The sequence below is a fragment of the Salminus brasiliensis genome, chromosome 9 (assembly GCF_030463535.1).
Source record: "Salminus brasiliensis chromosome 9, fSalBra1.hap2, whole genome shotgun sequence".
Classification (NCBI taxonomy): domain Eukaryota; kingdom Metazoa; phylum Chordata; class Actinopteri; order Characiformes; family Bryconidae; genus Salminus; species Salminus brasiliensis.
Window position 1 is genome coordinate 38,884,413 of NC_132886.1, and position 21,622 is coordinate 38,906,034.

Consider the following 21,622-nt stretch of genomic DNA (forward strand, 5'->3'; position numbering starts at 1 on the left):
CCCCTCTATTCTGTCAGCAAACAGAAAGAGGGACTCTAATCTCTTCTTTGTGCCGTCCCTGTTCAGAGTGGGCGAAGGCCGGCGCAGTAAGAAAGTCATGCTGCGGCCTCCGCCGGACCTCCAGAGAGGGTTTCTAGAGGAGGTCGGTGTTTGGCTGGGGGAAAGTCACTCAGTCATTCAGGCGGGGGAAGTGAATGGCAGCTGAGCTTCGCTGGGTGTTTAAGTGGCCCATAAATATAAATCAGCCATTAAACATGCCTTTAAAGGCCGATCCGGGAGGGTAGCGGTTTCAATTCCGCAGCTTAGGGCTTGAGGAGCACGGCTTGAGCTGGAGTAATGAGAAAGCGGGATGCCCAGGTCTGCGGGAGGAAAACCGTCAGCACTGCAGATAAGGCCCCGAGTCTCATCAGTGGTGGAAAGTGCTGGAGATGTTCAGATGGAGTTGTCGCAGTTACAAGCGAACAACGCTCTGTAAATGGGCTTTGTTCACATTTCAGCATTTGGCCAGAACATCTTGCCGTCCATATGTCTCTAGTTTCTAGGCTAGGCGCTAGGCACTGGTGTACGACGACACCTGTGTTTTTCCGAGGGTGTCTTTCTCAAAGTTGCTGTTGAGCTATAATAAATAGCTGGAGTGACAGTCACCCTTGACTGGCCAGCAGATTTTCTGGTGATCATCCCTCAGCAAAATGCAAAGTGGAGGCTTGCGCAAGCTCACATCAGACGATGCTTCAGAGTCTGATGCCAACATTGATCCGAGTGTAAAACCTCCTAATCAACCAGTGACCTGCCTAACTGTGCCCAGTCTAGCCAGCTGTCCTGCCTGGGCCAGTCGATGGTTGGGTGATTTACCCAAGGACACAACCAGGAGTACCCAGTACCCAGTCCTGAGATGAGAACCCACAACCTTTCTGGTTCACATCCCTTACCATTAAGCTACCGGCCACCTAAGCGTGCTAAAAGTTGAAAGACGCCAGCAGTGATCTTAGGGCTTTCTTGGACTGGAAAAGTTGGAAAAGTGCTAACTCCACCAGTCGAATGCAGACCCCTCTTCCAGTTTCCAACCCCTCTGGCTGAGACCCCAACAGGATGAGAAGCAGCAGCCTCAAGAGAGATATCTAGGGACGCTATCTTGCTTGGCTGCTCCTCCACACGAGTAGGCGTAGATCAGCGAGGCTGGAGTGACTCGGATCGTCCTCGCTGTCTCATCCAGATGGAGCAGTGGGTCACGGTTAGCCAGCGAAGAAAGCACTGCGATCTACGGAGGCGTAGTCTGCGGCTGGAGCAGAGCTGCGTGGATGTTGCCTTAATGATTCACCGCTTTCACCGCTCGTTCCCGGCGCTTTCCCTTTGTCCGCAGCAATGCATCGCAGGACATCTGCAGCGGGGTCCGCGGCGGGGCCTAATTGGAGTCGCAAGTTAGCGAGCGGGCGTTTAGAAAAGCGAGCGTGCCTCGTCAGTGAAAACTCACACAGCCAGCCTACGAATGCTGGTTGTAATGTGTCGGAAGGATCCTCAGCCCGTCTTCCCGTTGTCAGACTCTAGCATGCGCACACACACAATTGCAAACACACACATTCGCTCGCTATGCCCTGCAGTCTTTAATGAGGACTCTCGCTTTGTGATTATTACAGCACATTTGGCCCAGGTACTCTCTCTCTCTCGCTCTCGATCTCTCCCCACACTTTTTTCCCTGTTCTCTCCCAGTATCTCTCACCCTCACCGACTCACTCTCTCTCTCTACTGATGAGGCAGCGAGAAAGGCAGCGATAGCAGGCCCGGCAACCTCTGGGTAAATTGCTATGCCAGTTAAAAGAGGCCGACGCACGCCCGATTCCGCTGCCAAGCTGCTCGCGGAGCGGCCGCCGTAATTGGAAAGATCAAACGTGCCTTTGTGCAGTGCGGGGAACCCGGGGGCCTGGGCGCTCAGGGACATCCGACTGGGGAAATCAGCCAGATGCACTGGAGATAGAGATCCTTCTGATCACGCTGACAAACTGCCGCCAAAGTCCATGCATACAGATTTGAGATTCGAGGCCATTAGGCATTCGGGAAGATCGCGAACTGCGGAATACAAAGCAAATATACTCTTACCAGACACGTCGTTGGGAAAACCTACCTTACTGGGGTTCCATTAGAAGCCCTTTCCTCACTCAAATCCCAGGACACTACCAGGATACTGTTGCCGGCAGTGGCTTTGTGTCTGCAGATCTTACACAGCATTCTACCTTTTTTCCAATTTGCCATTAAAGTCCCGGCAGGAAAATGTTCACAGTGAACCCCTTCCCGTTTAATTACCGGTAAATTCCCAGGGAAGCATGTGGCCGTGAAAAGGGCTGATGCATAATTTGTGCATTTAGAAGCACTCTAGCCTTTCTCTGACCTGCGGAGATTCTCGGGCTCTTGTGCTGAGAATGGTCCACCTGACAAATACGTTAAATACGATAACATCTGGACAGCAGTTCCAGAAACCCCTGGAACCAGACCCCTGATGACTGGGGTAGAGGATGGCTGATGAACTGCAGATCTAAGCTAGTTCAGCTTATGATGATTTGGGCGAAGACTGTACTGAGGAGAACTCTGAGGACTCTTAGGGCTGGAGTTTGGGTGGCTATGGCTTTGTCTGCTATGTCCCATGTGGAGCCAGGAAGGATCGATGACCGGGTGGTGGAGGGTTGCTCAAACTTATCACAGACACTTGAACAAGGTAGAGATTACAGGAGGTACAGGACGTCAGATTAGGGAGAAGGTACTTATTTCAGGTCAAGTCCACCTAGAGATGAGCTAGGGCGGCATGGAAGCTCCAGGGCCCTGGGGTCTCTCTCTGATAGAGAGACCACTGGGTCCACTGGTTCCCTCGCACCTCCCAAAAACACACATAGTAGGATTGACCTGGCTAAGCTAAGCTAAGCTACGTTGTCCCTAGGTGTGAGGGGTGAGATGGACTGGCGCCCTGTCCGGGGGGGTATCCCTGCCTTGCGTCTAATCATTCTGGGTAGGCTCCAGACCGACCGCAACCCTGACCAGGAAGGAGAGGATAACAGAAACAGGAAAGACGAGCCAGTCTCTGTAACTGTAACTGTACAGTCCTCAATAGAGGACCCATAAGTGGGCAGTACATGATCTGTTGCTCCAAAAACTTGAGTGGGTCTTGGTCTCTCATGAGCTGTATTTATTTACACAAGTATGCATATTTGTAACAGAGTGAATTACTGTGGAAATAATAGGGATATTCATTAAACACCAGCCTCCAACAGTCGTCGCACTGCCTCTCTTCACGGACACGGTCGATCACATAGCTCTGAATCTAGCATGCATATGAAGCTGCGTCTCACTCGGACATACGCTGTGCACCCCCCATCCCATACACACACACACACACACACACACGCACACACATACACCCACACGCCGACTTTATGAAGTCTTCCTCGGTCACAGTTAGGAGTCATTTCCAAAGATCACAGTCAGATGTTGTCCATGAGGAGATTTCCTTAATACTGTAACATGGAAGACAAAATACAACAGAGGTAAAGAAAACTGAAATTCTGGATTTCTGGATTCATGGGATTCAGAGTCGACTTGGGAATGCGCTCAAGCGGTCCCCATGGTTCGGCCCCTCTCGGCTTTTTGTCCACTTCGCTTCGGAAAGACATCCTTTCCGTGCTTCTCCTCTCGTCTCCTCTTCTCCGCTATTCCTTTCTTCAATATGAAGAAAAGATCAGAAGAGTCAAGAGTCTCAGAGGAACAAAAGACGAGCGCAAAAGGCATTGTGGAGAATGTCCTCAAGCTAACCCTTTCATTTCTATTTCAGGCTAACATTACTTTACTTCTCTTTTCTTTAAAGTATTACTCGGTTAGCTTATGATGCTTCGTTCTTCGCGTCTTCGCCCTGTGAGGCCGGCTGAGAACAGCAATACATCCGTGTAAAAAAAACGTCCAGGAATGCTATGGCTATTAATCAACAACGCGAATGAGACGATGCAAATCTGTGCCTGCTAGTTCTCCATCTTTAGCCACGTCTTAGCTTTAGCAGCTTCTCGGAGAAGACTCGGGAGAAGACTCCGGAGAAGACTCCGGAGAAGACTCCGGAGAAGACTCTGGAGAAGACTCCGGAGAAGACTCTGGAGAAGACTCTGGAGAAGACTCCGGAGAAGACTCTGGAGAAGACTCTGGAGAAGACTCCGGAGAAGACTCTGGAAAGCCCTGCCGCCACTGAAACACATGCACACATGCAAACTGAACCTGAGTCGTAGAAACATAATCGTGTCATGGATTGGGCTCTGCATAATGAACGTCCAGTGTAAACACGTAAGCCGTGACAGGATGGGGGGGACGGGGACGGGGACAGGGACGGGGACGAAAAAAAAAAGCCCGCCCGAGGCACTGCCACGAAGGATTCCGCTTTTTACCCCACACGTTCTCCCGGTAGCATTTTATACACATATTGTCCGTGGAACGTGAAAGTGGTTTGGTCCAACGGCGTTCTCTGAAGCTGGACACCCGATGGTCCAGAAAGAACGTCCGAGAACCTGCTCCAGTAGTGTCCTGCGGTGTTCCTGCTCTTCGGAGGCCAGTTTGATTTCCTCCTCTGGCCTCTAGCCTTCAGCTTCGGCAGGCGGTTCTCTTGGTCGGTCAGACGCGGATGGGGAGGGTTTGGCTCATCTGCCGCATGTCCTGAACACCGCCGAGGCTCTTCCTCTGGTGCCCAGGCAGGGTCCCGCCGACGCGATATAGATCCCTGGAGAGAAGGAAAGGACAGATTCAGCACAAGTCACTGACCAACGACTTTGCCATTTAGAAGTCATAAAAACGGCTAACCGAAGAAATTACGAGAGCAGCAAAAGGGAATTCAGTCGCTTTACGCAAGCGCACACACACACACACACACACACACACAGAGTCCCAGACACAAACCGAAGGTACTCACACAACACATATGCAGCTGCAGGCTCTGGAGATTGGATCATGGCACGTCAACGGCATAGCAAAGGACGGCTCTTGCATACAAATGCTAGCATAAATTAATCATAGGCAGGCCATCAGCATGCACCTCCATGCGGGAGCGTCTCCCTGACGCCCACACACACACACTCGCTCACTCCCACACACGCATACACATGCACTCCTCTGTGCGCTTGTGTCGCCTCGCGCTCGGCGGCCCTTTTCAGACGCCGCATTAAAAAGCTCATTAGCGAGCTAATTAAAGCCGTTGCTCTCTCTCTTAGCTTCTCCTCCGTCTCCCTTATTAAGCTCCCTCCATCACCCCTGCCATGGCCAGACACTCCCTCACCCACTAACACCACCACCACCACCACCACCACCACTACTGCCACCGCTGCTGCCCAGCAGAAAACAGAAAAACAAACAAACCCAGACGTATGAATTCAGAGCCTCGGGCCTACTGTCGTCCTCGTTTACCAACACGAGGTTACGCAGAGGTTAGCGCGCGATTCTGCTTCACAGCCAAACTCGACATTGCCACGGATCAAGAGCGCGAGCGAGCGCGAGAGTGTGTTTTTGTTTTTTTCTGGCCTGCCTCTGAAAGATTCATGCAGTGAAAATTGCTTATTGCGAGAGGATGGAGCTCGGGCTAAACGCACTCAGCTGTAAATGAGAATTAGCATAGCTAGTCGCTGGGGAGAGCGAGGCTAGTCGCACCAGTTAGTTACAGAGTAGTAGATACCCCCGCTGCCCCCCGTTCCCTGCCCAGGCAAGAACACTGCAGTATAACCAAAAAAAAAAGAAAGGAAAAAAAAAGCTAGTCCACTTCCATCAGAAACACATTGGCTGTCCCCCGTACTTCTCTAGAAGTAGAAACAAATTTATGTAAAAAAAAAAAAATTATAATAATAAAAACTATTAAATTTAATTTTTAATTAGTTTAATCCTGTAAATAAACAGTAATTGTGCTTTAGGATGAAGAGGATCTGATCTTTTTACATTTAGAAAATCAACAATACGTACTTTGAACAGGGATGTCACGTGTACATTTGTTTTTACTATTTTTTACTATTTTACTATTACTTTTTAATATGATCACAGTAATATGATCATTTAAATGATCACAGTGTCTCAAACTTAGTTTTCTAATTCAATGTTTTTCAAAAATAATGACTAGTTTTTCAAAAATTACCACAGTATCTCAAAATAATGACTCGATTTCATAATTTAAAGTTTTTCCAAAATAATGAATAATAAATTAATTATCAGTCTGAAAATAATGACTCGTTTTTTTTAGCACAGTGTCTCAAAATAATGACTCGATTTTCTAATTCAATGTTTTTCAGAAAAAATGATGAGTTTTTCAAAAATTACCACAGTATCTCAAAATAATATCTCATAAAAACTGAAATTTCAATTCTTATTTTCCAGGAACAAAAATTGGCCTCTGTCCCTTCATTCGCCTCCAGCTGCAACTGATTACACAGTAGATCACTCTGGATTCGAGTGTCAGACAAATGGCATACATGTAAATGTTGCTTATCGTAGAAACAGATTAGACTGGAGATTTGGTGGGATTTGTTGGAATCTGGTGGGATTTGGTGGGATTTGATGGGATTTGGTGTGCAGGACGGTAGCTGGTGGCAGCGTTTTGGTGCGGTTGAGGCTGAATGGTATTTTTATTTGGCAGGTGATGAAAAGCGTGAGGGGAAAATAAATGCATCCTTTTTCCTCTGAAAACAAGAAAACCCCATTACGGCACATATCCGTGCAGCATGGAGAGTGACAGCCGTCCCCGTGAAGATGAGTTCACGATTGTCTTCATTTTGAAGAGGCAGGGGAAGAGACAGCACCGCCGCCGGACCCTCCCAACTCTGGGAAGCACAAAGAGCCGCGGCCTATTCCAGATATTGACAATGACGGATAAAAGCCTCACCGCTTGGTTTGCCCAAGTTGTTCATCAATTCCTTGCCAAATGATGTTCTATAGTTGGTGGTTGTTGTTGTAGGCTTTGTGCCTTTATCGAGCTGCTCCTCGTGCTGTCGACGAGCCTGTCAGCAGCACTGTTTTATAGCTGAAGATCTTGTCAGTAGGAGCTGTTTTTTAAACGGCCAGTCACAGAATAAAAAAACACTGAGATTATGCCCACACACACACACACACACACACACTTTCCGACTTCATGTGGATGCTCTGATAGAAGACTTCAACTACAGAAAGTGGTGGTGGTGGTCCTCCATCACTGTGTCCATTAGAACATCTCCAAAGTTCTCCTCATGGAGTCTAGTATTATTTAGAGTTCTTCTCCTGGTCAACACTGGACACATCCATGCTGTACTGGCTGGACCGGGGGGGCGAGCTCTGTTCTTCAGACTAGCTCCCCGACAAGGTCTCACTACTTTCTTTTTTCAGAATGAGAAGCTCTTGTTTCTCCTTTTTACTGGATTCATGTTCACCTGCTTCTGTTCTGATGGGATCTGGTAAGCGATTCTCTGGATTCGGTTCGATATTAATTAATTATTAATATTAATCAATCAGAGAAATCACAAATTACTGCATTATGTTGTTCAATAAAAGGACAAAAGTATTGGGACACCTACAAATGACACCTACATGTGTTTTTATGACGTTCCATTCTAAACCTACAGGCATTAATATAGAGCTGGCCCCCCTTTGTCGTCCAGAAAGTCCAGAAATAGCTGGCGGTAAAACATCATTTTGTACAATAGTACCTTAGCTACCATAGAAAGGCGTTTACTGTTTCAACTGAATGATCGTTACGGGGTTGAATGACAGCGATGCCGGAGAATGACTCAGGTGCCCGAAACCTCTACAGTACTGTATATTTCGCTCCTATATTCCACAGGCAGCGCCAGACTCCAAGTCCGACTCGCGCCCCAGCCGATTTTTCCATTTCTGCCCACACTGATGTGATGCTGACCTTTTTTTTCCTCATAGCGAGTTACTGTAAAGAACACACTGGCCCTCAAAGATAACACCTAAATATGGGACTGTGTTACATAAAGCCTTAGTCATGAAGCCTGCTTTGCTCGGCTTTGTGGTCAGAAAGGAAAGCAGATACAGGTGCGGCATCTGATCGCGGCTCACCCTGAGTGTGCAGAGGTCAGCACTTTGAGGCTGGCGGCATTGCGCAGGAGTTTGTCCAGCGTGCTGACGATCTGCGCGAAGCGCGGCCGGGCGTTGCGCTCCTTCACCCAGCACTCCAGCATCAGCTGGTGGAGCACAGCTGGGCAGTCCATCGGCGGGGGCAGCCTGTAGTCCTGCTCCACTGCGTTCATCACCTACGGCAGACACACAGAACTGGGAAATCAGAGCTGTAGGTTCACAGCGGGGGTACGGTAATTAAATCTGACCTGATTGCTGCTATAGATCAGTAATTGTATTTGGAATAAAAGCACCACATTGGTAAAACACAGGAGCAGCCAGGAGAAGCTTTGTGTTATCAGACTATAAATAAATGGAATCAACACAGAAAGAACAACAACGTCAATAACAACAAAGACATGAAAAAAAAACACGTTTGTTTATCACTACTGGTTCATTTACATTTGTCACGAGTTAGGTACTGATACACCTTTACAGAATTCAGTATATTTTATTATTTTGTGTGTTAACGATATCTTGATATTGACTTAGTATCTTAATATTATGCCAATTTGACTTAGTATCTTGAAAGTATCTTGACAAGTATGGCTTAGTACATTAAAATAATGTAATTTTTTCTTAAAAGTATGACTTGCTAAATCACAATTCCTCATTATCTTGAAATTAGTAGCTCAGAATAAGGTAATTTGTTCAAAAATTATGACTTAGTATATCAAACTAATGCAAACTGTCTTAAAATTATGACTTAATATATATCAAAATAATGCAAATTGTCTTAAAATTATGACTTAATATATATCAAAAATGCAGTTTCTTAAAATTATGACTTAGTATATTAAACTAATGCAAATTGTCTTTAAATTATGACTTAGTATATCAAACTAATGCAAACTGTCTTAAAATTATGACTTAATAAATATCAAAAATGCAGTTTCTTAAAATTATGACTTAGTATATCAAACTAATGCAAACTGTCTTAAAATTATGACTTAATATATATAAAAAATGCAGTTTTTTGATTTATGAATTATAAAAAATAATGCAGATTGCCTTAATATTATGACTTTTTATCTCAAAATAATGCTAATTTGTCTTGTTATCCTCAAATTGTGACAGCATTTTAAAATAGTGACTAGTATCTCTTAGTATTGGGACTCTTAGTATTAGTATCTCAAAATACTAATTTGTTTAACAGAGACAACCACAACCAAGACATGAAAAAAGCCTCACGCTTAGTTTACACTCATATTTGAATACATTTTAATAGTGATGTCAATATTTTTTGATATTGTGTCGTACAAAATCGTGATCGTACAGTAGGTGGATGGAAATTTCCTGTAATTTGCTCCCCTGTAATACATATTTATATAGGTCAAATGTTCAGCCACTCATTTCCGCTGTATAGAAAACTCGAAAGTATCGTATCGATTTCTGCGTATCGCTGCGCCCCTACAAGCGACTGCAAGAGCACGGCTCAGAAATGCCCACGTTGCTAGTGGGGGCCAGTTAGCAGTATGTAAATGAGATCATGCTGACTGGTCCCTGAGAGAGTTCCCTTCACTGCTAGCCACGTTAGCGCTTTTTCTTGTTCTCTTTCGGGTGAGACGAGAGCGAGATAGCGCTTTGCAGAGAGAAAAGCTCCTCCGGAGTGATGCTGATGTGCGATCCGGAGGCCTAGATGTGTATCCCACAACTTTCGAGTGATAAGACACTCTTGCTTGCGCTGTAGATTTCTCGAAACTGAGCTAATATGAGCTCAAAAAAAGACCAGAGAGAAAAAAGAGAAGCGGCGCAGCGCTCGCGAGCGCGAGCTTTGCTTACATCTTGGTTGCTCATATCCCAGTAGGGCCGCTCTCCGAACGACATCACCTCCCACATAACGATGCCGTAGCTCCACACATCGCTGGCTGAGGTGAACTTACGGAAGGCGATAGCTTCGGGGGCAGTCCAGCGGATTGGGATTTTTCCACCCTGCGTGAGAAAGAGAGACAGAGCGCGAGAGAAAGGGTGAGCGAGAGAGCGAGATGGAGACACACACACACACACACACACACATACACACTCACACACCCACTCACCACATAAGCCATTTGACTCAGGCTCCAACTTCAAACCGACCAGCAGTCCGCAGATGCCTAATTAGAGCAGAGACTGAGCACTTTCTCATGGGCTTCCCTCCCCGGGGTTTTCTCACTGTGTTCATTGATTTCAGCTGTAGACACAAGCAGCAGCAAAGTGGCAGCAAGCTAGTCTAGCTCCCCATGCCTTCACTTTCAACTAGCGGTGTCTATTACCAAAGACGCTAATCAATACACATGCTATGCATCTTGTCAAAAAACCACCATGCACCAGGCTAGCTCGTGACTAAGCTCGTGGCTAAATCCCACACAAATACATATCCCAACTTCTATAGATGGCCGAGGAAGACTCGCATTCAATCAATTTGTACATATATATTAATATATATACACACACACCGATCAGCCATAACATTAACACCTGCACCTTCTGTTGTTTCCCCCCAGTGTCCAATAATATTGTCACTATATATGGCCGAATGTTATGGTAAAACATACAGTGCTCAGCACTGAACGCTGGGACCTTCACGAGGTTCGGCCAACACGCTACGAAGCTGAATGGGAGGCCTGTATGCCAATTTTTCTGCACACGAGCCAAAATGCACTTCCAAATGAAAGCATGTTTCCCTAACGTAATCCTCAGTCTCTAATTCCTAAATTAAAGACAGCCATGCCTGAAAAGCAAGCCTAGCGGTTCCCCAACATGCAGCAGCTCTCTGTGGTTGGCTGAGATTTTGTGGGCATGTTTTAATTCCTGCTTAAACACGATGAGTCTTACACACCAAGTCTTGCACCTGGGCTGGTGGCTCCTGGCTTATGCTTCATTCATGAGTGGTATGTTGTAGTAGTTAAACGTATAAGATCCTCCAGGAACTTTTGGAGGTTCTTCAGTTCGGTGCTTTGAGGATGCTTGAGGAGCCTTCAAGAAAAGCTAGTAGGTTCCTCAAAGAGACTGAAGAACCTCCAAAAGTTCCTGAAGGATCTTAAGGAAGATGCAAAAGGAACATGGATGTCTTAAGTGTCACACAAAATCCTTGTATCTCATGTAAGTCATTGTGGAGCATTTCTATTGGTGTAGTGTAGAGAGACCACTGGTTTCCTACAAGACACCTCTATATCCTGTCTATTGTACGTCTCTAGCCTTTATCGTATGGTGCACACCAGAGTTCAAACGGCATTCTCACTTACTCAAAAGAACCGCACTAACATAGCAATCGCACCAGGGACCGTTTTAATCGAACCAGAGCTTTATAAACACCCCCTAAGAGAGATAAGACCTTGTTGCGTTGATTTCCGAACTGTAAACACCGCTGGAGCCAAGCCTCTCGCAGCCATGAAAGCAGACAAACACTGCTGACGTAGTTTATTGATGGGTTGTGTCCGATGGTGTTATGTTTACTCATTAGCATTAAGCTTTAATAACGTTTTAATAACCAATCATAGGGGTGACGATGTCATTGATTTGAATACCGCCAATTAGAATGCATTCGAGTGTTTGCAACGGTTAGTAGTCTCAGTCTCAGGCCACCTGTTCAACCAATGGGAATCTTTACACTGTGATATCGACCCACCAGGAAACCACCACACACCCCCTTACAGACCTTTTAGACACCACTGTAGACCCGATTCCTTCCTAGCAGGGTGGTCAACTTACCAGGGAGCTGGTGTAGGTGGGGTCCGACGAGTTGTCGTCTAGGAAGCGGGACAGGCCGAAGTCGGACACCTTGCACACCAGGTTGCTGTTGACCAGCACATTGCGGGCTGCCAGGTCGCGGTGGACGTAGTTCATGTCCGAGAGGTACTTCATGCCAGCGGCAACGCCCCTCAGCATGCCGACTAGCTGGGTAACCGTGAACCTGCCGTCGTTCAGCTGGAACGGGAAAGACGAGGCTTGAGCGACGTTTAAGAGATACAGAGAGGCAGAAAACAGAAGTCCTGAACCCTGAACCAGATTAATCTGCCCGACAGTTCTGTTCCACCGCCCTTGTGGCGTTGTGTAATCTGCTGCAAGATAACAGAACGGCAATATTATGATGTGCAAACTTGCTCATCTCCGCGGTAGCTAAGCTCCTGGGCAGAATTCCTCCTGCCTGTTAATCCTTGCATGCATAATGTAATGACATCCTTTTTTTTTGGGTGAGTTGTCGAAACCTCACCGTTCAAAGGCTCTTTGTTTCTGGTGCAGCTGAGAACAACTGCATGCCGTCTTGGTGGCAGAAGAAGTGCACTCTACCGTGCTTAGTCCTAAAAGCTAGAAACACCAAAAGCTAGCAACGGAAGAAGAAGAAGCCTCTGAGACCTTTCTTCCGAACAGGAGGAGCATCATCAGATCGGGAGCCACGGCACGTGCCCTCTACGTTAGAAAAGATAAGCAATCGGCTACAAGGTTGTCAAAGTTCGTGTCCTGTCACGGGTACGCGTAGCTTTACGCGCTATGCGTCTCAACCTTGCAAGGGTACAGGCCCTTCCTTTGGGTTAAGACTTGAGGGAGAAAGCTGATGCGAGGGATGCCTTGCTGCCTTCCTCAGTTCCTCAGTCCTACACAAAGAAGCACTGCTGACTGCAGGGTTATAAGAGGTGCAGCTCCAGTTAAGAGCAGGAGAGAGGTGATCCGAGGTTTCTGCTGAGTCTATTTCTGTGATGACCGCTGCCTTCGAAGGAGCTGGAGGCTGAAGAGAAGCTGAAGCAAGGTGAACCGAGGTTATTGTTGAGAATTCTCAAATGTCGTGGCTTACAACCCCCCCCCCCCCACCCCCCCCTCCCGAGGGTTCACAAGTTCTTCTTCTGTCAACAGGCGAAAAACGACCAACCTGAACCGGCTTAGTCAAAACAACGGCCGACAAAGACTGACGTAGTCAGAGTGTGCAGGGAGAGCAGGACATGACTCATTAACCAGACTTTTATTCCGAATTCAGGCATATTTTTACGTTGCTGATGAGAACAACATCATTCAGAGAGGGGTTTCGTGTGGAATGGTTCACTGCAGAGAAACTTACTGATCTTTTTACAGTGGTGGTGAATGGAACCAGTGGTCCATCGTGCAGTCCTTTCTTAGCCATTTGTTGAGGGAGCATGTTCAAAACCATTAAACTCTTCTAAGTTTCTCTAGAATGGAGCCTTTTACACCAAGTAAGAAGGCTTATACCCACCAATTAACATCATGCAAACTACAGATGGCATATTGGTCTTGATGGATATGCTTGGGAGGGGGGTTCAGATACCACTGGCTCATTTTATTTCATTTTACTTTTTCTTGGTAGAATTTTGGTACTGCCAGTTAACCCACCCGTTCATAGCTCCCCCTAGCACTAGCAATGCTCCCGACACTAGGAGAGTTAGGACTTCACACGTCTTCACACTCCTTCGCCTCTTTTTGAACTGCAGCTGGGTCCTGTGCCTGTGCCGGCCATCATTAAGAGAGACGAGGGGAGAAAGCGCCATCTACCCACCCGGAGAGAGCATGGCCAATTGTGCCCTCTCAAACCCTGGCTGCAGATGGCAAAGCAGCATGGCTTGGGAATTAAACCCGTGACCCCCAGGGCCATAGGGGTAGTGGGTTAGACCGCTGAGCCACCCTGTATTGGATCACATTCCATATTTAATATCGGTATTGGGAAGGAAAGAGTGGCAGCATGCCGTCTCTACTGCAAACTGCGTGCCTAAGCCATCACACGCTTGCTTCGAACCGTGTGGAGGTGTTCCAACATCTGAAATAGACTTGCTTATGTGGTTTCTGACACTGTATGACTCACTGTTATCTATAAACATAGACTTTCAGATAGCTACTACACCCAGAGCTGCCTGATCTTCCATCTGTAGGGTAGGGGTGTTGTGTAAACGTCATCTGAGGAGGATCTGAGAAGTGCATGCTGTCGTTCCTGGTGGAAATATGGGACCCCTAAACTCACCCTGAGGAAGGAATCCAGAGCGCCGTTCTCCATGAACTCGGTGACGATAAGCACCGGACAGCTCCTGGTCAGCACTCCTTCCAGGTGAATGACGTTGGGGTGGTCGAACTGGCCCATGATGCTGGCCTCGGCCAGGAAGTCCCGCCTTTGGTGCTCCGTGTAGCCCGCTTTCAGCGTCTTGATGGCCACGGTCGCTTCTTTCCGACCGGGCTGCTTCAGCCTCCCCCGGCACACTTCTCCGAACTCTCCTGGAGTGGGAAGGGACGGGGTGGGGCAGGGAAGGAGGACGGAGAGAGGGAGGAGGGCAGTGGAGGAGGAGAGTGAGGGACCGGGGGATACCGATTTGAGCCGAGGGCCAAAAACTGACGAAGATTCGTGTTGCTCGTGAAGGAAGGTAGCAAGAGAACGAGGAAAGATATGGAATCGAGGGAGCGGTCAGAGGTTGTACAGGCAAGGGACGGATGGAGAGAAGGGACGACAGAGGAGTCTGGGGGCTGGCAGCGGGGATGGAGGGGCCAGGAGTTTGAGGGCGGTGGGAGTTTTGGGGACGGGTTCTAATGTGTGGTACATTTAAGGACAAATGAGAAATGCAAAGAAATGGAGAGAAGGAAGGAATGAACAAGCAAAGGTATCAAAGAAAGAGACGAGAAAGATGGAGAAGGCAAGCAGCATGCGGTAAGTTGGTTAGAGTACGGATTGCTGTAGCTGCCCAGATTTTGCCCATTCACTTAGTATTTGGCTTATACTGAGAGCGGGTTTGGTATGAAACAGGCCATTGTTAAGAAAGTAACCAAGTCAAGACTGTTCACGGTGGCGGTGGACAGTAAAACCAGACGTCTGAGAAGTTTATTGGCATTTATTAGTATGGTATGCGGTATTACGGCGGAGGGATACATGCAGGTGTTCTTGAAAGGTAAAATAGTGCCTTTGTCAGATTTATAAGAAGTAGTTTACCATCGTTAACACTATATATAAAGCTCTGAAAACACAGGCTGCTGGTTGGTTCACTGGTGGGTTTGGATAGTAAATAAAACAGCAATATTTGTGAGTCTGCAAATTTTTCAACAATAGACCACAACATCACACCAAACCCCCTAACCCGAATTCATTTTTGACCCTGACGACTGAACTATGATGTAATTCTGGAGTTGTTGGACCTTCCCTTTAACGTATGGGCATTCGCCCAAACCTGGAGTCCTGAATAAGGCGGTCATAGGTGACTAGCCACCTGAGCTACGGAGTAAAAGGCTGAAAATGTGGATATCTGCCCATCATAATGGTGCCGATTTGCACACGTGGTAGAACCCCTTGATGAACAAGTTAGGGCTGCTCAGGCTAAATCGGTGGCTATCACAGACCCCTCAGATTAGATGTTAGCGTTGTTCTCTGACACCTGATGGGAGGAGACGGGCAGATAGAGTGCTGGTGTGGTTGTTTGCTTCTTCAGGGCTCAGGCCTGGCTGAGCGCTCTCTCCAGCGTGTAATGGCTTTGCTCACCTGCTCCGATGACTTCCTCGATCTTCACGCAGGAAATGTCGATCTCGCGGGCAAACTCGTGCACAGCCTCGTTGGGGTCTTCGTAAGTGAACGGGTCGATGTATACCTTCACGCCCGGAGACACTGCACACAGCAAAGAGAAGCTTTAACGCGTCTCGCCAGTCTGGAACGCTTTCTGTGAGCTAGCAGGCTTGGAGGTGAGTCGCTACAGGAGTGCCTGGGGTGGTGGTGGTGGTGGTGGGGCGGACTGTACAGGGTATCTGACTTCACCTTAAAACTTAACATACTTCACAACATCCTCAAAAGCATTCATACTATGTGGACAAAAGTATTGGGACACCTGCTCATTCATGGTATCTTCTGAAATTAAGGCTATTATAAAGAGTTGATCCTGCTTTTGTTGGAGTAACTGTCTCTACTGTCCAGAGGAAGACTTTCCACTTTGATTTTGGATTCTGGTCCTGTTCCACTGCTTCACAGCTCATCCAGCATCCTGACCTGACTAGCGCTCTTGACCATGAATTCAGTCAAATCCTCACAGCAATGCTCCTCCAAAATCTAGTAGATTTTGCCTTCTTCCCTGGACAGTAGAGACAGTTACTCCAACATAAAAATTTTTAACCCCGCTGATTTTAGAAGGAATGATGAATGAGCAGGCATCCCAATACTTTTGTCCATATGGTGTGTGTGTATATATACTTATCAGACTGTCCTCTCTGGGTTGCTGCTATTAAAAAACTCACCGTATTGCTGCAGTTTCTCGGTGTACTCCAGCTCTGAACCCGTGCGCTGCCTCCTAAAACCAGGGCGAAGCACATTCACAGTGTGAGCACATACAGCATATAGTATTCCCTCCTCACAGGCATACAGCAGCAGTCAAAAGTTTGGACACACTTGCTTAAATGTGCGTGTGCTTTCAGAATCTTGGTCATTTTGAACAACATGTTCATGCCTGAAGACAAATGCCCATAGGATGGCTGTGTATTTAAACCCAGGAATGTGGTGGTCCAGGTGTAACTAGGCCATAAAAGCTCAAAAATAGTTTTTGAGACAAATACCAAGGCTTACACACTTACAAATAAAGGTGCTTTGAACAATGCCTTACTAGAACCCCCTTCATTTCCGTAAAGAACAAGGTCACCAGGGCTCTGACTGGTCCAGTGGACTATGATCTGAGCATCAGTGGTTCGAATTCTTGATCATGCTGCTTGCCATCAGCAGCCGGAGTCCAAAAGAGCACAATCTCTGAGGTCGATGACACTCTTGGTGTGATGTTGGTCAGAACAGGCATCTGTTAGCTGCTGGGGAGCTTGATGGCTACCTATCGATGCTGCATTAGCTGCAAGTTCACATGTGTCAGTGACATAGCTAGTTGCTAAGGGGCACTGCTAGTGATAGGGGAAGTTCACAAAAAGAGGCGTGGCTGGCTTTACTTCTGTCTCCTGTTGTTGGGGACATTGCTAGTAATTCACATGAGCGGGAATTGGGCAGTTGGTCTTCCAAATTGGGTAGAAAATGGGGACACAACATTGCTCAAAGAACCACTAGTGGCATCTTTATCTGTAGGGGTGTATATAGGGTGTGTGTATCTGGAGAAGTGTGTTTATGCAAATTCAAAGCAACAACAAAGCAAGTATCTTAATCTTAATCCATTTATATGCACCCAAATGACTCCTCGTCTGCCTCATTAGATGCTAATTAGACAACTGCGTGTCCTCATTACTGTGCTTGAGCCAGGTTGATCAGGTGAGCTGATACGGTGCTGATATTTGGACGGGATCAGTGCTGGTTGTGCATGTGTCGGAGGAGGCCAAATGTCCAGATGTTTAAACAAGTTCAGGTTTTAATGGGATAAATGGGATGTCCTAGGTTACACACCGTGACCTGGGCCCAAATGCCCCCGCGTCCTGGTCAAGCACTCGGGGTGGACGGAATATACACGTGGAATCCGCTAGCTGTTGGCACTGGTGTCAAGCAGTGTCTGATGCTGAATGGTGCCTTTAAAGGCCAAGTCATCTCATTAGGCTCCCTTTGTTTCCCTAACTTCACATAAGTAGAGCTTTTGGAAGGGGATGGGGAGCGGAGGGGCCTTTTGGAATGCACTGTCCGTGGGACCCCTCCCTCTCCCCCCCTACCTTTTGTCTCCTAACCCGAGCTGACAATGACGCCTGCTGCTAATTAGCATCTCATCTCCAATTTAAATGGGTGGCAGAGAAGAATGACGCCTCTCTCACACACACAAATACACACACACACAGACATTAGGGTAGCGAAACAGAATGCATGAATGAAGAAGAATAAAAGGGGTGAAGGGGAGGGGAGGGTTTGGCCTGACGGGGAAGATGGCCCAATACAGACACAATGACAGTTTGCGCTCTCCGTTAGCAAGCAGCTAACTCCGACTCTGGGTGCTGGGAATGGCTGACGAGGAACCAGAGAGACACTTTTTAACCCACAAATTGTTTTGCTACGGGACGTCCCAATCCAGTTTGTTTGGCTCCTAAAAGAAATACGTTACATGTCCAAATACTTGGACAATCAAATCCCCCTCACAGCAATGTTCGAACATCTAACATAAAGCCTCCTCAGAAGATCAGAGGTTTTATGGTTTCTTCCTCAGAGAGGTAGAAGTAGGTTCTACACTTAGCATTAGCACATCTGCACTCAGCATCTGCACTTAGCATTAGCATAGGGGAAGGTACCTGAGGCAGACCACAGCTATGACCACCATGGCGATGATGACCACGAAGCCAGCCAAGGCTGAGCCGATGATGAGGGGCAGCTGGTCCTGCACTGACCGCTCCGGATCGTCTGAAACAGCACAAGATGTATTTTACCCATCAGTCGGCTAATGGCTCAGTAATTAATCACATTGCCAGAATTCAGGCCGGGTACGTACCATGCAGGCTGGTGCTGAAATCCACTGGGTTACTGTAAGTGCCATAGCCGGCCACCGTGCGAGCTCGGACCTGGACTGTGTACACCTTCCCCGCTTTTAAACCCTCCACCCTGGCTGAGCTGGACTGCGCAGTGACAGTGTGGGAGAAGGATTCTCCCTGTAACACAACACACACACACACACAAAGCAGGTTATCAATAGAAGTGTGTGATTTTTCAACATAAGCAACGATGCTAAAATGAGCTAATTCAAACTAATGGGCCGAGCCATCCGTGTGAAAAAGCTCCGGCGTTTGGAAACCGTTTGGATTAAAGACCGTGACTCCAGCCGGACCCTCCAGCGGAATTATCCGCCACTTTCAGCGTTAAGCGTTCACTTGTGACCAAGAGCCATCTGTTCCCCTATTGTCCCGGGCTTGCAGGGAAGCCGGGGCCACTTTGAGCCGAGTCCAGCCTAAACCCATTCTGGCAGACTGCTGTGATGTCATCTGGCCCCGGTTCAAGGCTGCCTCCGACTGGAGTTCAGTTCTGAACCACGCTGTTTCTTACCCGCTCCTGGTACTTGATCTCATAATCCAGGATCACCCCGTTGGGCCGCTCCGGGGGCAGCCAGGACAGGCTCAAGGTGCTGGCGGTGGCCCGCATCAGGTGCACCGTGGGGACGGCAGAAGGGGCTACGAGGTCAGGAGAGAAACAGCTCAATTGAAATACAGTGTTTCAACCTAGAGCTTAAAGCAGTAGCTTATAAAAACAAACATATATAATGTCCCTATTACTATCAATACAGTCCTGTAAACAAAATTAAGACATACAGTTGTCCTTTTTAATGTACACTATAGGGACAAAGGGACACCTGCTCATTCATTGTTTCTTCAGAAATCAACAATATTAAAAAGTCTTTTTCCTGCTTTTGTTGGAGTAACTGTCTCTACTGTCCTGAGAAGAAGGCTTTCTACTAGATTTTAGAGGAGCACTGCCTCATTCCCAACTCCCCAACTCACTTCCAAATGTATTGGATGGAGCTCCATCCATCATTCCAGAGAACACAATTCCACTCCTCCACAGCTCAGTGCTGGGGGGGCTTATACCCCTCTTCTTGCATGCAAATCACCCCACAGCATCTCAATAGGATTAGGATCCATGCTTTGACTTTTCAGTACTTCTCCATTTCTTTCTTTTGAGCCATTCCTTGGTAGTTTTACTGGACTGATTTGGGTCATTGTCATGTTGCATGGTCCACCTCTGCTTCTGCTTCAGCTTCAGCGCTTGAATCTCTCATGACATCAACTGTGGTGCAACCTGCTACCGTGATGACCTTCTTTACTCTTCTGGAGGTTCTGCTCTTGGGCGGCCTGACCTGGCCATGTTGGTCAGTTAGGGGACAGTGGAACGATTGATTGCTAATTGTTCTTAGACCTTTTTAAACCCCTTCCGAGACTCACACTTTCATCTAAGACCTCAGAGAGCTCTTTGGATCTGGCCATGATGATCTTCACCTCTCATTTCAACAATCAGGGGCAAACCAGACTAAATGTCTGAGGTTTAAATAAGACAGACTCCTCCAAAATCCTCTCTAACCGTGTTCTGATCTTTCAGTCCGAATTACAGGAACTTTTATGTGTTTAGTTATATGACTTTCATCTCTCAATACTTCTTGGGGTGTCCTAATTTTTTCACACGACTGTACCAGTTTAAAAACGATCAAATTTAAACATCTGTACAAGATTGCTTATTATTATCATTACTATGCGTCCCTTTTCACTGCTTGTGGATATGAATAGCAACTGTATCCTAGATAGTAAACGCTGTCAGTCACAGCCAGAGTCCTTCCAAGAGCACTCGGCTTATCCTCACCTGCTTGATTGGTGGTGATGTTGACAGTGGCGTAGTGCGGTGCTGAGGGGCTCTTGGCGGAGACCCCGTTGACGGCCTGGATCTCAAAGCTGTAGCGCGTGTGCGCCTGCAGGTTCCTGACGGCTGCCTGCCTGTCGGCCAGACCCAGCCGCCGCGGGGAGACGTCCACGTTGTCGTCACAGCGCACGCAGAAGCCGCCGCTGTGCTGGCACTTCTTACACACCACGTTGTAGACCACGTCGGCTCGGCCACCCGAGTCCCGTGGCTCCGCCCACTCCAGAGACACAGACGTTTCATTCACGCTAGAGATGACGTTTAACGGAGCTGTCGGAACGGCTGTGGGAATACCAAGAGAGGGGTTAGCTACTCTTACCACACTGTACATATCTGCATATCTGACCATGTGTTTCTTTAGTAGAGAACGAGAGCTAAAGATGCTAACAGACTGTCTCACTGCCTCTCCTCAGTGGTGTAACTGTCCTATCATTGGACCTAGCGTTGGACCTATTATGGGGACACTGCAAGTCCAATCTTCAGTGATGCCACAGCCATCCGTCGCTGGGAGTCCCAGACAGCACAACTGCCCCTGCTCTCTACGGGTGAGTAAAATGACCCTCCCTCATCCCCAGTCACTCCGCATGATGCAAGCCTGTTAGCTGATGTAACAGAATTAGCAGTTAGCATGTTGTCTTCATGGCAGCTTGAAAAGATGTAGTGGAGATTAACGTGACCCAGCATTGTGTGATGGGGTGCCCTAACTAAGTTGACTAAGTTGGAATTAGGCAAATTAGGCAACTTCCTGACCCCAATGACCATGCTGTACAACAAAATGTCACTATGCAGGCATCAAGCTCGTTTGATAGCATAGCATAACTGATAATAGGTGCGAAGCTACGAAGCTCTGTGAAGCTGTTGTGAAGATCTGGATGAGTTACCAGAGACATTGAGGCGAAATTGGTGACAGTCTAAGCCCAGTATTTGTTGACAGCGTTAGCCTAGCATCTCCTGTTGTTCACTACAGAAGCGAACATCAGATTTGAGATATTTATTGACAGATAGACTGAATCTAGGCTCACTGATCAATCATGTTCATTTGATTCTGGACGAACGTCTCCTTTAAGAGACCGCCAGCAGATGATTACAGTGGCTTTGAAGCGCTCAGGTTGTGCAAAACTTGTGCGACACTCAGTGTATAACAATATCCAATCTAAATCAATCCCAGTCTCAAATCTAAATCCCCTCCAGGTCTCAATGGTGGAGTCTTCAGCACTAACGATGTGGCATACAAATCTCGGCGTGTACTCTAGAGGAGACACA

The 21,622-nt window shown here is 47.3% G+C and overlaps 1 protein-coding gene across 1 annotated transcript in view; it reads right to left on the reverse strand.

Annotated features, from left to right (window-relative positions):
* Positions 1-3,157: 3,157 nt before the first annotated feature.
* Positions 3,158-21,622, reverse strand: part of ephb3a (eph receptor B3a) — a 34,423-nt gene continuing 15,958 nt past the window's right edge. Inside the window, exons 6-16 of the mRNA XM_072688355.1 lie at positions 20,306-20,641; positions 19,001-19,125; positions 18,453-18,609; positions 18,256-18,364; positions 16,297-16,349; positions 15,554-15,676; positions 14,057-14,304; positions 11,803-12,018; positions 9,892-10,041; positions 8,053-8,246; positions 3,158-4,741 (exon numbers count right to left, since the gene is read on the reverse strand). Of these exons, the coding sequence (XP_072544456.1) occupies positions 4,636-4,741; positions 8,053-8,246; positions 9,892-10,041; positions 11,803-12,018; positions 14,057-14,304; positions 15,554-15,676; positions 16,297-16,349; positions 18,256-18,364; positions 18,453-18,609; positions 19,001-19,125; positions 20,306-20,641 (1,817 nt within the window). The 3' untranslated portion in view covers positions 3,158-4,635. The remainder of the gene's footprint in view (positions 4,742-8,052; positions 8,247-9,891; positions 10,042-11,802; positions 12,019-14,056; positions 14,305-15,553; positions 15,677-16,296; positions 16,350-18,255; positions 18,365-18,452; positions 18,610-19,000; positions 19,126-20,305; positions 20,642-21,622) is intronic.